Here is a 13904-nt window from a genome sequence, read left to right as displayed (position 1 = left end):
AACCAACACGAACATAAATTCATACCAAGGCTTGCTGCGGCAATGGGATCACGATCGAACTTCTCGAAAACCTGGTCCACGGAGCAACCGAGTTCTTCCTCCAAAATACTCACGGCGACTTCCGACTCAAAAGGAGGAACTTGATCCTGCGATCGACGGTGTCATTGATCCAAAAGTGAGAATTCACAGTAGAGAACCTGAAGCTCAGCGAGTTCGTCGACGTATTCTTTCGGAAGAATGTCGCTTCGCGTGGAAAACTGTTGTCCAATCTTGATGAAAGTCGGTCCCAATCTCAGCAGTCCTTCCTTTAGCCATTTCGCAAGACGCTTTCGTCTTTCCATCTTTTTTTCCTCCGTTATCCCTCCTGAGGAAAATTATAAACACTACTTCTTCCCAATGCGAGTTCTGGAACTATAAAAATCCCACCTTTGTACATGAACTTCCGCCCAAGGAGCCACTGCTTGAAAAGAAACGAGAAAACGAAGGCCCATATCTCCAATGATCTTTGCAAAGTCGAATAAGCTTTGAAGCGATTCCATCGGCCACCGGGAGTGACTGAAACCTTCATCGGATAAGAACAGTATAAACCTCAACAAATGAATGGCTACAAAAATCAGATTTTGTTACCTTGACATTGTCTTGAATTTCCTTTCGAAACCAAGGCTCGTCTTGCTCAAGCTCCTCCTCAAGAACACTGGTGGATTTAAATTCCTCGAGCTCGCGAACCGCCATCGTTGCTACTGCTACTCCATTGCCGCTAACTTCACCATCCAATCCACTCGCCATTTCTTTCTCTCTGCGTGAAGAACTCGCGCCATTAGCCACATTCTCCCTCCGAGTCTCATCATCCTCGAGCTCCAGCGTCAAAACGCTTCCATTTCCATGATCTCTCGTCACTCCCGTGAAAGCCAGCTGACCCCTCTTGAGATTTCTCCGGTAGAGCTGGTGATGCATGTCCCCAAATCCCACTGCCCACAATCTCTTTCTCGGCGGTGGAGATGGTCTCACCAGTGACGCCATCGCCCCAGCTTCCCAAGAACACGAGGAGCTACACACGGAAGCCATAGCCATCTCCCGTGTGAAGCTCTCTTTTGCCCTCGCTATAGCAGCTTTTGGAGAGAATTCCCACTGCCAATGAGCTACTGCCAAGTGTCTGGCTCAAAATCCCCCACCATTCCGCATTTTTGCCCTAAAAATCCAAGATCATCGATGCCGCGAGCACATATTCGCGATCAAGAGATAGGGCGCCGGCGCTGCCGGATCCAATCGCGCTACATTCTCCGCGGCTTGAGCCCCGCGCTGGAGATTATTTATGCTCGTGCAAGCGCCCAGCAGTGATTTCCAGTCCGGCGCGCCCGGATTGAATGGCATGGCGATCAAGAGCTCGCGAGCGTCGTCCAGGCGCCCGGATCTTCCCAGCAAACCCACCATCGCGTTGAATGCCTGCTTGCTGGGCGCCGCGTGGAAATCCACTGCCATGGAGCGAAAGAGAGAGATGCCCGAATCTAGGTCGCCGCTGTGGGTGTGGCCGACGAGAAGGCAAACGAACGCCGGCTCTCGTGGTTCGATTCCCTCCACCGCCATTTTGGTGAAGACTAGCCGGGCATGTTCTTCTTGCCCATTGTAGGCAAATGCCGCGACTAGAACATCCCAGGAGGTTTGATCCCACTGCGGCAATTTAGAGAAGAATCGATCAGTGTCATCGAGACGGCCATTCCGCGAGATCGCCGCTAGCATCGCGTTCCAGGACGCGAGATCTCGCCAGGGCAACCAATCGAAGAGAAATTTCGCTCGTCCTAAATGCCCAACCTGGGCATATGCTGTGAAGAGGATTGTTCTCGAGATCAGGTCTGGAAAGGGCATTGAGAAGAACAAGCCTTCTACTTCCTCAATGTGACCTTTCATGGAATATGCCATTAGAATGGTGTTCCAGGAAATGGAATCCTTCTCACGCATGGCATCGAAGATGCTTCTTGTTTCTTCCAGATTCCCTTTCTCGGCATAGCTTGAGAGCATCGCGTTCCAAGTTCCAAGTCCCCTCTCGGGCATCGAATCGAAGAGCTTTGTGGCTTCTTCGATTTGATTGTTGCTAGCGAAAGCATCGATCATCGCCGTGAAGGAAATCACGTCCTTCTCCGGCATTCGATTGAAGAACCCTTTTGCTCGATCAAAATCCCCGCTCTTGGCATACGCCGCTAGCATCGCATTCCACGAGACGCGATCGTGCCTTTGCATCGATTCGCGAAAGATCCTCTCGGCGTTTTCTACGTCCCCTGCGGCGCCTAGCGCTGACATGATCGTGTTCTCAGACGCAATGTTGTGCTCGGGCATGAATTTCTGGAAGATCCTCATCGTTTCCATCAAATCGCCCCTGGAAGCATACGCCGCGAGGAGCGCGTTCCACGAGACAATGTCTCGCTGGGGCATGGAATCAAACACCCTCTTCGCGTTTTCCAGGCGATCACAGTGAGCAATCGCCGAGAGAAATCCATTCCAGGAGATAGAATCCCACTCGGGCATCTGGTAGATCCAGAGAGTCTCTAGATCCGCGACGCAATCCCTCGCTAGGGCAGAGATGAGACACCCCCAAGAGGTGAGATCTCTAAGAGGCATCTCTTCAAACGTTCTCCTGGCCTGGAGAATATGCCCAGAGTGGGCATATGCCGAGATCATCGCGTTCCACGAAACAAGGTCCTTCTCGGGCATCTGGGAGAATATCCCCTCGGCGAGTGGGATATGCCCTCTCCGGGCATACATGGTCAGCACCGACGTCCACGTCATCAAGTTCCTCTCGGGCATTGCGTCGAAAATATTCCAAGCATCGCCGAGGGATCCCTGGTGGGCATATGCGGCCAGGATGGAATTCCACGCGACGATGTTCTTGGTGGGCATGGCGTCGAATATGCCGCGGGCCTCGTGGATATGCCCGTTTTGGGCATATGCCGAGAGCATCATCACCCAGGAGAACTCATCCTTGTTCGCAATGGAATCAAAGAGAGAAATCGCATCTTCGATGCTACCGCATTTGCCATAAGCTTCAATGAGGAGGTTGGAGAGGTAAGTGCTGCTGTGGTTGTGGGATTTGCCAACAATTTGGAAAATTTTAGATTGGGCAAACTTGATCTGTGGCTTTGTCTTGCAAGACCGGATGAGCTCCACACACTGGTGAAAATTGCCTTCCATAGGTGATCAAAACTAAATATCAAAATCAAATCGAATAAACATTGATTGGGTTGGAAAGTGGATCTGTTTGAAACATTCTTGCTGTGACGCAACCGCGGCCACATTGGACATTATTTTGCCACTTGGGACACATGTTTGCCAACTGTTTCTTAAAAAAAAAACATTTATTTGCATGAGCACCGCGTATATCAAATTTTCTCTTACGTGTTTTCGCTCAATGGCAAATTCACATGAAAATACATTCATCCAAAACGTTGGCCCAGTCGAAGCTGGCTGGCGGACTTTGGAAGTCAACTAAAAAAATAAAACGAGGCAAAAAAGAGAATTAGGGTTTGTAGGGTGGGGCGTGGATTATTAGCGCTAAGCAAGGTGGGGTTAATTAGCGTACCCTTTACAACACCAAAATACCCACAAACTCACCCCATTTCATTCCATTCGTTCGTTCACGCCATTTCCTCCTCTTCGCGCTCGCGCCCGCCGCTCGGATCGCCCGCCGCCGCATCGCCGCTACCATCGCCGCCCGCTGCCTCGCTTCTCCCCCGCCGGCGCACACACACACGGCGCGAGCGCTGCGCTTCCAGGTATGGTTTCTCCAAACGCTCCCCTTCCCAGGGCACGAATTTCCAGAGCGTGTGAGAATGTTGGATCTAGGATGGAATGTGTAGCTAGGCCATGCCTTGTGGGGTTTTGACTGCAGCAAGATTGATGATGGATAGAGCTTGCGTTGCGTGCTTGCGCTTGATTAGATTCTCTCTTTTCTTTGGTTCTTTTTTGGTGTTTTGGTTTGTTCTTTGTGTGTCTTGTTCTTCGCTTCTTCTCCTCTTTGTGTCCTTGGATGAATCGATGCTGCGCTGCTGCCCCCATTCTCTCCAGCGCTTTGCGCGAGAGGTTCTCGCGTTTTCTTTGTTAGGTCACGAGCGTGCATGCCTTATCTCTCTTTGCTGGGCTACTGGGTCGTGATTTCGTGCGTCCATAGCAGCGTTGAATGGCTCGATAACAGTGCTTGCGCTGTGCTTATGCCGGCGATTTCATGGCTTGTAACGTAGTCTACATGCTCTCTTTCTTTACGACCGTGCTTTATTAGCAAGTGTTATTTCTTTTTAATCATCTCTGCTTTGGTAGTTCTTCTTTCTCAGTATTTGCAAGGTTTGTTTTTCTTGCAGCTTTGTGGTACTCTTTTGTTCGTGAGTGTGTAGCTTTGCTCTCACTAGAGGCCCCTTTTTTTCTTCCAGGAGTTGTGCATACGATGAACTAATGCGTTTTTTATTTTTATTCCAGGAGTTGTGCATGAATGGACGATGAACTAAAGATGGAGCCTTGTACGTTTGACGACTCGGAGTCGTCTGGCTCGGGCTCCGGCTCGGGGTCTGACGACGACGATTGCACTCCGAGGATTGGAAGCGACTTCCAGGTGGACGAGCTCCCTCGCTGCACACACGACTTCTTTGCGGCTGAGAATGGGAACCACGTCACGGTGTTTTCGGCTGACGAGGAAGAGCTCGCGTTTGCTCTTGGAGGGATGGCGATTCCGATAACCAGCATCCGCATGAACAACGAGAAGAAGCAGGATCTCGGTCGGGACTGCGATGATCAAAACGAGGGCGAGCTGCCGGAGGATAAAAACGGGGGTGGTGATGGAAGGAGACGGAAAGGGAAGAAGAAGAGGAAAGGGAACTGGCTTACGTTTCGGAGAATGCGAGCCAAGAGCAGCCTCAGCGAGATGGAAGATGTTATAGTTCCGGGGGATGGCTTTGATGCGTGGGAGGAGAACGAGGAGGCTGCGTTCCTGCTGGGACTCTATCTCTTCGGGAAGGACTTCAACGCTTTGAAGAGATTCCTGGAGACGAGAATGCTCACGGACCTTCAGCACTACTATTACAGCATCTTTTACGGGACTCCGGCCTACAAGAGATGGGTGGCAGCACGAAACAACTGCAGCAAGAGAATCGTGAATGGTCGACACATTTTGGTTGGGCGGCGTCAGGAAGAACTTCTACGACGGCTTCTTCCAGAAGTCGAGGAGTGCTCAAGACCGGAACTATTCGAGGTAACTTTGTTTGTCGAGTTTTTCTTTCTCGATGCCATAACACCAAGCTTTTCCTCCCCAGACTATGGCTGGATTCAACAAAGGCGAGGTTTCTTTCGAGAGGTACGTGTCTCGGATAAAAGACATAGCAGGACTGGAGCTGTTCGTCGACTCGGTTGGCCTGGGGTGTGGGAAACGGGACTTGACGATGGGAAGTGTGGATTCAGTCCAGGCCACCAAGAAGTTCGAGTTACCTCCAGGCAAAGCTTTCTCGGACTACACAGGGACGGAAATGTTTAGAGCTCTCTCGGGTGGCTGCCGGTTGAGCAAGAGCCGAGCACAGGACTTGTTCTGGGAAGGAGTGTGGCCTCGGCTGCTTGCTAAGGACTGGAGCTCGGAACAAAGCGGGAAAGGGCCGCTAGTTTACATGGTCCCAGGCATCAAGCGCTACTCGAAACGCTCCTTGATCAAAGGCAAAGATTACTTCGACTCGATCAGCGAGGTGTTGAATCACGTAGCCACTGATGCGAGCTTTCTGGAACTTCCGGAGCTGGACAACGAGTTGATGGCCAAGAGCCAGAGCGAGATAAATAACAAGAGGGGTGTGAGCAGCAGCAGCAAAATGGACGATATCAACACTAATGGAGTCGTCAGCGAGCGCAAACGCAGGCCGACACTGTGGCTGAGCAAAGGAACGTCTCATGCTTTCGCGAAAGGTGACGACCAAGGTGACGAGGACAAGGACGGCGAGGCCCCGAAAGAGAAGAAAGTTGACACGCCAAAGGAGAAGAAGGACGAACCGGCTGCCGAGAGAGACGACGATGGTGGCTTGATCACAACTTTCCTGGCGCTTCCAAAGCAGCTGCAGCAGCTCGAAGTGAATTGTCGGACTGGAAACACCGACGCCGGCGATCCGGAGCAGGGCAAGAACAGCGAAAGTAGAAGCGAATCGACGAGCGAGACGATGACAACCACGACCACGGCGACACTCGTGTGTTTTCGTCGGCACCTCGGTTTGATCTTAAGGCTCCGGCGGGTTCGTCCTGCGACTCTACCAGGTCCTCGATCGAAGAACAGACTTTAACGAGATGGAGGAGCGATTATCAGCACGTACTGCCGTCGAGAAAGAGAAGCTACGATATCTTCTCGGAGAGGATCAACAGCGCATCGAGCTTGCAGCTCCAAGGTGGAGTAGCAGCGGCGGTTGGCTTCTCGGCTCAACCAACGAGAACGAAGACTTTCTTCCTCGACAATATGATCAAGCACTACCTCGGCAACGGCAAGAGCGTGCGCTTATACGGACCAAGCACGAAGTTAGCTCGAGCCAACGTCGCGGAAGCTCTTTACAAACGGTTTCAGGTGGCCTTCTACAGGAAGGAGATCATGAGCTTGGTGCTCGCAGTTCACCTCGACTGGCAGCAAAAGATGGCAAAGAGTATAGCGGACAACAGCGTCGACGAGCGAGACAGTCGCAAAAGTTCGAGCAAAGAAGAGCTCAAGCTCTACGAGCTCCCGGAAGCAGCGGCGGCGGGACAGGCCTCGTCGATTGCATCGTCGGTGTCGTCTCAAGCACCACCATGCTGCTGCGTCCCGGGAGGATCCGTCGACAAGAACTTAAGCAGGATAGAGACCGAGGAGATGATCCAGGAAGACGATGGAGATAAGGATGGATTCCAGCGAAAGCTCGTTGGAAGCAGCTGCTTGCGGTGCTCGTCAAGAGTGCAAGCTGGTGGTACGTAGTCGAGTGCTTGGTATTTTAGAGTAGAGAACAAAAAAAAATTCCTCTCCATCCCATTTGTACTTTAGAAATAGGCATAGACACGAGAAGAAGCAGCAAATTGTTGTGCTGCGACTTTGATTGCTCTTAATTTGAACTGCAAAAATCATTCTTTTCTTCTTTATCGCTGTGAAACGATGGTGGTCATACCTGTACAACATAGATCTCTCCAAGCCCGGGCAATCGAGAGCATGAAGTAACCAAGTTCTTCACTTCTTCACTGGACGTTGGACGTAAGACTTGTTTGGATCCTCGGTCTTTAGCTTCGGTGGCTTCAGCTGTCCCTTCGACTGCAAAAAGTCAGTGTAACAAAGGTAGAATCAAGGCTTTGGCGATTACCTTCTTGCCTCCTTTCATAAAGTCTCTCCAGTTACTAACCTGGCAAGCAAGCAAACGATCAGATTCACACGACGAAAAGAGGTACTTACTCTATTCTCTCGCGTTTCTTCCCATTGTTGTTCGTCTTCTCGCTTGCGCTTCCACATCTCCCTAGCTTCCTCTTCCTCTTTTTTCAGTCTACCTTCTTCTTCCGATATCTGGATGAATCCAGCAGATGGTCAAAACAATGCGAATCAAGGTAGAGATTGCAGCTCACCCGCATTTGCATCTTCCGCCGCCGCCACTCCTGATCGGTCAGGATTGTGCGTACCCGCAGTTTCCAGTTTTGTTTGAACTCTTCAGAGTCCTCGTACATTGTCTCGTACTTGCTCTGGAGAGAAATGAATGAAAAAAGAGAAACACGACCTTTTGTGATGGTTGCATACCTCGTCGACCATCGACCTGAGTTTGGAAGCATTGTCCTTCTTTAGATGCTTCTTTCGCTCGTTTCTCAACTCATCTATAGAGACCACAACGTTAAAATGAAGAACACAGAGAAGATCCTACGTACCCCTTGCCATGTTTATTTGAGCCACGAGATAGTCTCGCTCTTGAGGATCCAGCAAGAGTTGCTGAGCTTTGGCCAAAGCTAGATCACATCAAACAAACAAAAAGTAGATGGAACACCATATGCGAAATGGAAAGAACACAACAGCTTACCAGCGAATGCCTCCTTGGATTTTGGATGCTTACACTTATCCGGATGCACTAAAAGAGAAAGCTGTCAAAAATGTGGGGCAAAACTTTCAGCTCTAAAATTTCGCAGCTCGATCGACTGGCTCTAACCTTCCTATACTGCCTCCGAATCTCCTCTAGCGTCGCATCCACTGGAAGATTGAGATGCTCGAAAGGATTGAGCTTAAAACACGATAGAACCCTGGAAATTCCAATCCCATTCACTCAAAATCCAGTTTTGCCGATCCATCGGAGCCTACTCTTACCGATTCACCTCGTTGTCACGCTCCACCTCGCTCACCTCCGCGAAGAACTCCTTGAGCAATGCGTCATCGGCATCCATGGCACTGCCCAGCCCTAAAAACTCAAAGCCGCGCTATCGCTTAACGCTGTTAAAGGAGTAAGCGGTATATTCCCTTTTCGCGTGGTTCTGCTAGGGTTCTTGCGCCTTTGGATCTGCGAGGGCGGAGAGCACCGCCGGCAATGGTAAATCTCTCTCGATCTCCCACCTCCATCAGCTGGATCTAACGAAATTCCTTGTTTTCCTTCGATGCGCAGCCTCTGTCCCTGGGAATCAAGGTACGTCGCGATGTTTTGTAGCTTTGCTGAGTCGATTTTCTCCAGCGCAAGCTTGCGCAACGATCAGAGCGCGTGAAATGTGTAGATCTCCATCCCACAGAGCCATGGTATGTAGCCATTAGACTAAGAGCGTGAATGATTTTCTATGCGTTCGCCAGGATCCTCGCGAGTCTCTACACTGGAAGCATCTACATTTGGAATCATCAAACACAGGGCGTGGTCAAAACATTCGAAGTCACAGAGCTACCAGGTAACTTTTGGAGTGGATTTCTCTAAGTCCCTCGAGAGTATTTTTCCAAGTCTGTGTTGCTCCATCTCGATTTTTCTAAGTTTCTCTCTAAACCATTGTGTGATCTCTTGCTTGTAGTCCGCTCGGCCAAGTTCATATCGCGAAAGCAGTGGATAGTCGCTGGTGCCGACGACATGTACATTCGAGTCTACAACTACAATACCATGGACAAGGTCAAGTCGTTTGAAGCGCACACGGACTACATCAGGTGCGTCGTCGTCCATCCGACACTTCCCTGCGTTTTGTCATCCTCGGATGACATGCTCATCAAGCTCTGGGACTGGGAGAAGGGGTGGACGTGTATCCAGATCTTCGAAGGCCACTCCCACTACGTGATGCAAGTCGCTCTCAACCCAAAGGATACTAACACCTTCGCCAGTGCCTCTTTGGATCGGACCATCAAGGTGCGTTCGTCGTTTAGAGGTGATTGTTTGACTTTTCTTCTTGTGCTTGTAGATATGGAACCTCGGATCTCCGGAGCCAAACTTCACACTGGATGCTCATGTTAAGGGCGTAAACTGTGTGGAGTATTTCACCGGCGGTGACAGGCCGTATCTTATCACGGGATCGGATGATCAAACAGCTAAAGTTTGGGACTACCAGACTAAGGCTTGCGTTCAGACGCTCGAGGGACATACGCATAATGTTTCCGCCGTGTGCTTTCACCCCGAGCTGCCAATTATCATCACGGGATCAGAGGACGGCACGGTGCGGATCTGGCATACTACAACTTACAGGTGACTGGCGCGTTAAGCGTAACACACTTACCCCAACGTTTCCATTTTACAGACTTGAAAACACATTGAACTATGGGCTTGAACGTGTCTGGATGATTGGCTACTTAAAGGGATCAAACAGGTAAAGATCTGTGGTGTTTTTGTTCATGCGCATAACCGATTTAAAACTTCCAGGGTGGCTATTGCGTACGATGAAGGAACCATAATGATCAAAATTGGAAAGGAGGAACCTGTAGCCAGTATGGACAGCAGCGGGAAGATAATCTGGGCTAAGCATAACGAGATTCAAACTGTAAATATAAGAGCCGTACCGACAGATTTTGAGGTGGTTGATGGAGAACGTTTGCCTTTAGCGGTCAAAGAGCTTGGTAGCTGTGATCTGTACCCACAAGTAAGTAGTTCTCTCTCTTTTTTTTCTGGGTATCGGACATTTTCTGATATAATATGTGCAGAGCCTGAAACATAACCCAAATGGAAGATTTGTGGTGGTTTGTGGTGATGGGGAATATACAATTTACACCCCTGTTGCCTGGAGAAACAAGTCATTTGGATCTGCTCTTGAGTTCGTTTGGTCACAAGAAGGGGACTCTGCTGTGAGGGAGAGCACTTCCAAGATCAAGGTCTTCAATAAAGCGTTTCAGGTGGGTCGAATAACATTTTGACGTGTATGATATATAATTTTTGTTTAACAGGAGAAAAAGAGCATGCGACCAGCCTTTTCAGCTGAAGGAATTTACGGTGGATGTCTTTTAGGAGTTCGCTCGAATGACTTCGTTTGCTTCTACGACTGGGCCGAATGCCGAATGATTCGTAGAATTGACGTTACAGTGAAGGTGTTTATTTGTTTCTTTGTTTTATTTCTTTCTTTCTCTCTTTTGTAATGCCTCACAATGTTTTCGAATTTTGCAGAACATCTTTTGGGCTGACAGCGGGGATCTGGTTGCAATTACAAGCGAAAAATCCTTCTACATCTTGAAATACAACGTTAGTTTCGAAAATCTCTATAAATTTATGCTTACTGTTGTTTGGATGCAGCATGATATTGTTTCCGAGTACCTTGACAGCGGGAAGCAGATTGACGAGCAAGGAGTCGAGGACGCATTTGAACTTTTGCATGAGATATCCGAGCGCGTGAGAACTGGCTTATGGGTAGGCGATTGTTTCATTTACAACAACTCGTCATGGAGACTGAACTACTGCGTTGGAGGAGAGGTCTGCTTCTGTGTTGTCGTTTATATTTGTTTCACACATCCTCTTCCAGGTAACTACTATGTATCACCTGGACAAGCCAATGTATTTGCTTGGCTATCTGGCAAATCAAAGCCGAGTGTATCTGATCGACAAGGAGTTCAAGTAAGTGTTTTTTACTTTTCTGATCATGAACGATGGCTAATCCTCCTGTGAAATTACAGTATTGTCAGCTACACGCTGTTACTTGGCCTGATCGAGTACAAAACACTCGTTCTACGTGGAGATATTGAGCGAGCGCAGGAAGTCTTGCCAACCATTCCGAAGGAGCACTTAAACAGGTAAACTTTGGCTGGTACTTTTGCTAGTATAACACTCTCAATACTCCTATTCAGTGTTGCCCATTTCTTGGAGTCACGTGGTATGCTGGAGGACGCCCTTGAAGCGGCAACTGATCCGGATTATCGATTTGACCTTGCTGTGCAACTGGGCAAACTCGAAGTTGCAAAGGCATGTTACGCTCTGTTATTTTCTTTTGTCGAATATTGAGGTGGTTTATCTCAGGCAATCGCTGAGGAAGCTCAAAGCGACTCAAAGTGGAAGCAACTTGGCGAGCTAGCTATGTCTTCCGGAAAGGTGGGAGAGGTTTGATACTACATGATCTGAAAAACGTCTTTTGGCAGCTCGATGTAGCAGAAGAATGCTTAAAGCATGCGACCGACTTCAGTGGCTTGCTCCTCCTTTATTCCTCTCTGGGAGATAAGGAAGGTTTGGAGAGCTTGTCAAGCTTGGCCAAGGATCAAGGGAAGAACAACGTTGCTTTCGTCTGCTTGTTTCTCCTTGGGCGACTGGAGGACTGCGTTCAACTCCTAATTGACAGGTATGCAATCTTCCATTCATTTTCAACTTCATGGCTATGCTCGCAGCAACCGCATACCCGAAGCGGCATTCATGGCAAGAACATACTTGCCCAGTAAAGTAACCGAGATCGTAGGACTTTGGCGGAATGATTTGAAAAAGGTATCGCTACCAAAGTTGGCATCCTTCGTTTCATCCCGTCTTGTTCGTTGCAGGTCAATGCAAAAGCAGCAGAGTCTCTGGCCGACCCGACCGAGTACCCCAACTTGTTTCCAGACTGGGAGTGGGCATTGACCGCGGAAGCCAAATGCGCGCAGGAAAGGTGAGCTTTGCCAAGAGTTTTCGAGCCTCCGTAAAGTTCTACTTGTGCATACACAGGGCGGAGTTGCCACCTGCGAAGAGCTACCTGGAGTACCTGGAGAAGAGGAAAGTCGATATCATAGATGACTTGAAAGCGTCGAGTGGAAGCGAAGGTGTTTTGGTTGGAGACGGCCACCAGGTATGAGACCTCTTGTGTTTGGGTGTTTTACTCATGAAGCTTGGCAGGAGGAGGAGGAAGAGTATGTGGAAGAGAACGAGGTCGGGGACGACTTTGTGGAGGCCGAGGGCGTAGTTGATAATGGTGGTGAAGTCCTCGTTGGCGAAGAAGAGGTAGCTGCATAATTTATATCTTTGGTGGAGGTTCATTCTTGTAGAATGGTGTAACTCTGGTGGAACACATGAATGGCAATTTATGTCATTGAGTTTTTGAGCTGCAGATGTCCTCCTGTCAGGTGATCGAAGAGTGGTTTTGATCTGATCCAGTTCCGAATGGATTCAGGTGAACTCCACTTTTCTTTTTCCTTGGTTTTCTTATATCTAAGTTGGTATCGTTTGTTTCAGCGCAGAGTCCGGGTCGCGCAGAGTCGCAGGTGAGCTCTTTCCTCTCTTTGCGTGGAGAGTTCTTCCTTTTGGTTTCTTGCGATCAGTTTTTGATGGATAAACCAAATATAAGAAGCTAGGCTAAAGAAAAAAACTGTCGGTCAACGATTAAGGCTCGTGACTTGACAAACAAAACTGAAAACAAATAAGAGCAAGCTCTGAAGGACCAGAAACTAGAAAGCAATTATATCCATGTTCTGTGATAGAATCTGACCTTGCCATGGGTGAACTGTATGCTTTGGTTTATATTTTATACAATGTCTGTGATCCCTTCTGTAAATATCTCTAACAAGAAAATAGATTTATTGCAAGACTAATCTTAATTTTAAAATCATTAATTTACATTAAGAATTTAAAGTATATAGATATAGTTTTAACAAGGATATGTATTTGATGACCATCTTGCTCTAATAACAGGATGTCGAGAAAGTACCATTTGATTAGATTCATATAAAACTAAATTACAATCATTTTGTAAAGATAAAAAGCAAATCGATTTACCACAAAAAATATTTGGAGACCAAACAACATTATGACCAAAAGAATATAAAACTATATTTCCATCTATCTGCATTTTAAATTCACAATTATTATATTGATTTGATCCTACAAACCATTTTAATTTGTTCTTTACATATAAAGCTAAAATACAATTTAGATGTAAATATAATAAAGCTTTTTTATTTAGAGACATTATAAATTGTGAACCTCTTAAGTAATATGAAGGTAAAGTACTAAATAAAGTTGTGAAATGAATTCTACAATCATTTAAACTATTAATTGTAAATTTATCAAAGGGCTTAGGTTGATGAAAGTTTGTTATAATATACTCAATTGCAAAATAATCATTTATAACTGTAATAAATGTTGCTCGAAAATTTCTTATTGCAGCACGATATATATCTAATAAATTATTTAAATGAAATCCAACATTATTTCCATGATCATATTCAATATCTTCACTATTTGCACTACATTGATCATAGTGTTTCCCAAATTTACTATATACCCACATCTGATTAACAACATTCAATGGGCCAACTCTATCATCTTGTATTGTAAATGGAAATTGCATGCTTTGTCCTTTAGGTAATTCTTCTCCAGATATATTATTAATCATTAATTCCATTGCATATAAAATTAAATCAACACTCTCTTGAGTTATTGTATTTTCTCCCCCATGTTCAATTATTGAATTAATACTAATACAAAAAGAAAATAAAAATAAAAATAAAAATTTCATATATAAAATTTCTTAATATATAAAAAGATAGTTAAGCTTATATAAATTTA

General features: G+C 47.1%; 5 protein-coding genes across 7 annotated transcripts in view; 2 read left to right on the top strand and 3 right to left on the bottom strand.

The window, feature by feature from the left end:
• Positions 1-1184, bottom strand: part of LOC9650732 (protein ACTIVITY OF BC1 COMPLEX KINASE 8, chloroplastic) — a 3673-nt gene extending 2489 nt beyond the window's left edge. The window contains 4 exon segments of the mRNA XM_024663215.1: positions 26-146; positions 198-364; positions 427-562; positions 628-1184. Of these exon segments, the coding sequence (XP_024518983.1) occupies positions 26-146; positions 198-364; positions 427-562; positions 628-1071 (868 nt within the window). The 5' untranslated portion in view covers positions 1072-1184.
• A 19-nt stretch (positions 1185-1203) lies between these two features.
• On the bottom strand, positions 1204-3697 carry LOC112342032 (pentatricopeptide repeat-containing protein At4g02750-like). The gene is made up of 2 exons (XM_024663177.1): positions 3604-3697; positions 1204-3176 (listed from the first exon to the last, which is right to left on the bottom strand). The coding sequence occupies exons 1-2, from the start codon at positions 3695-3697 to the stop codon at positions 1204-1206; spliced, it is 2067 nt and encodes a 688-aa protein (XP_024518945.1).
• LOC9650731 lies at positions 3634-7106 on the top strand. Of its 2 annotated transcripts, none has more exons than XM_024663116.1 (3): positions 3634-3764; positions 4462-5230; positions 5292-7106. In XM_024663116.1, exons 2-3 carry the CDS (start codon positions 4475-4477, stop codon positions 6291-6293), a joined length of 1758 nt encoding a protein of 585 aa, XP_024518884.1. In that variant the 5' UTR covers positions 3634-3764; positions 4462-4474; the 3' UTR covers positions 6294-7106. The 2 variants fall into 2 exon arrangements, with proteins under 2 accessions (XP_024518884.1, XP_024518885.1); XM_024663117.1 differs by lacking the exon at positions 3634-3764 and adding an exon at positions 3783-4093.
• LOC9651112 (J domain-containing protein spf31) lies at positions 6977-8407 on the bottom strand. 2 transcript variants are annotated; one of them, XR_002990795.1, is made up of 10 exons: positions 8306-8407; positions 8151-8241; positions 8025-8085; positions 7876-7953; positions 7751-7824; positions 7582-7695; positions 7415-7522; positions 7326-7364; positions 7137-7276; positions 6977-7083 (listed from the first exon to the last, which is right to left on the bottom strand). XR_002990795.1 is itself a non-coding variant. In XM_002989341.2 (9 exons), exons 1-9 carry the CDS (start codon positions 8380-8382, stop codon positions 7196-7198), a joined length of 723 nt encoding a protein of 240 aa, XP_002989387.2. In that variant the 5' UTR covers positions 8383-8407; the 3' UTR covers positions 7027-7195. The 2 variants fall into 2 exon arrangements, 1 of the variants encoding a protein (XP_002989387.2); XM_002989341.2 differs by having other exon boundaries at positions 7027-7276.
• Positions 8408-8417: 10 nt separating this feature from the next.
• On the top strand, positions 8418-12441 carry LOC9650730 (coatomer subunit beta'-1). The gene is made up of 21 exons (XM_024663115.1): positions 8418-8525; positions 8598-8618; positions 8664-8725; positions 8777-8868; positions 8986-9311; positions 9364-9644; positions 9697-9765; positions 9819-10035; positions 10097-10285; positions 10337-10477; positions 10554-10628; positions 10680-10856; positions 10906-10997; positions 11057-11173; positions 11228-11342; positions 11397-11468; positions 11516-11712; positions 11759-11852; positions 11906-12012; positions 12069-12189; positions 12237-12441. The coding sequence occupies exons 1-21, from the start codon at positions 8523-8525 to the stop codon at positions 12351-12353; spliced, it is 2685 nt and encodes an 894-aa protein (XP_024518883.1). The 5' UTR covers positions 8418-8522; the 3' UTR covers positions 12354-12441.
• The last annotated feature ends 1463 nt before the right edge of the window (positions 12442-13904 follow it).

Source organism: Selaginella moellendorffii, unplaced genomic scaffold, assembly GCF_000143415.4.
Source record: "Selaginella moellendorffii unplaced genomic scaffold, v1.0 SELMOscaffold_97, whole genome shotgun sequence".
NCBI lineage: Eukaryota > Viridiplantae > Streptophyta > Lycopodiopsida > Selaginellales > Selaginellaceae > Selaginella > Selaginella moellendorffii.
This window is presented reverse-complemented; position numbering and strand designations above follow the sequence as displayed.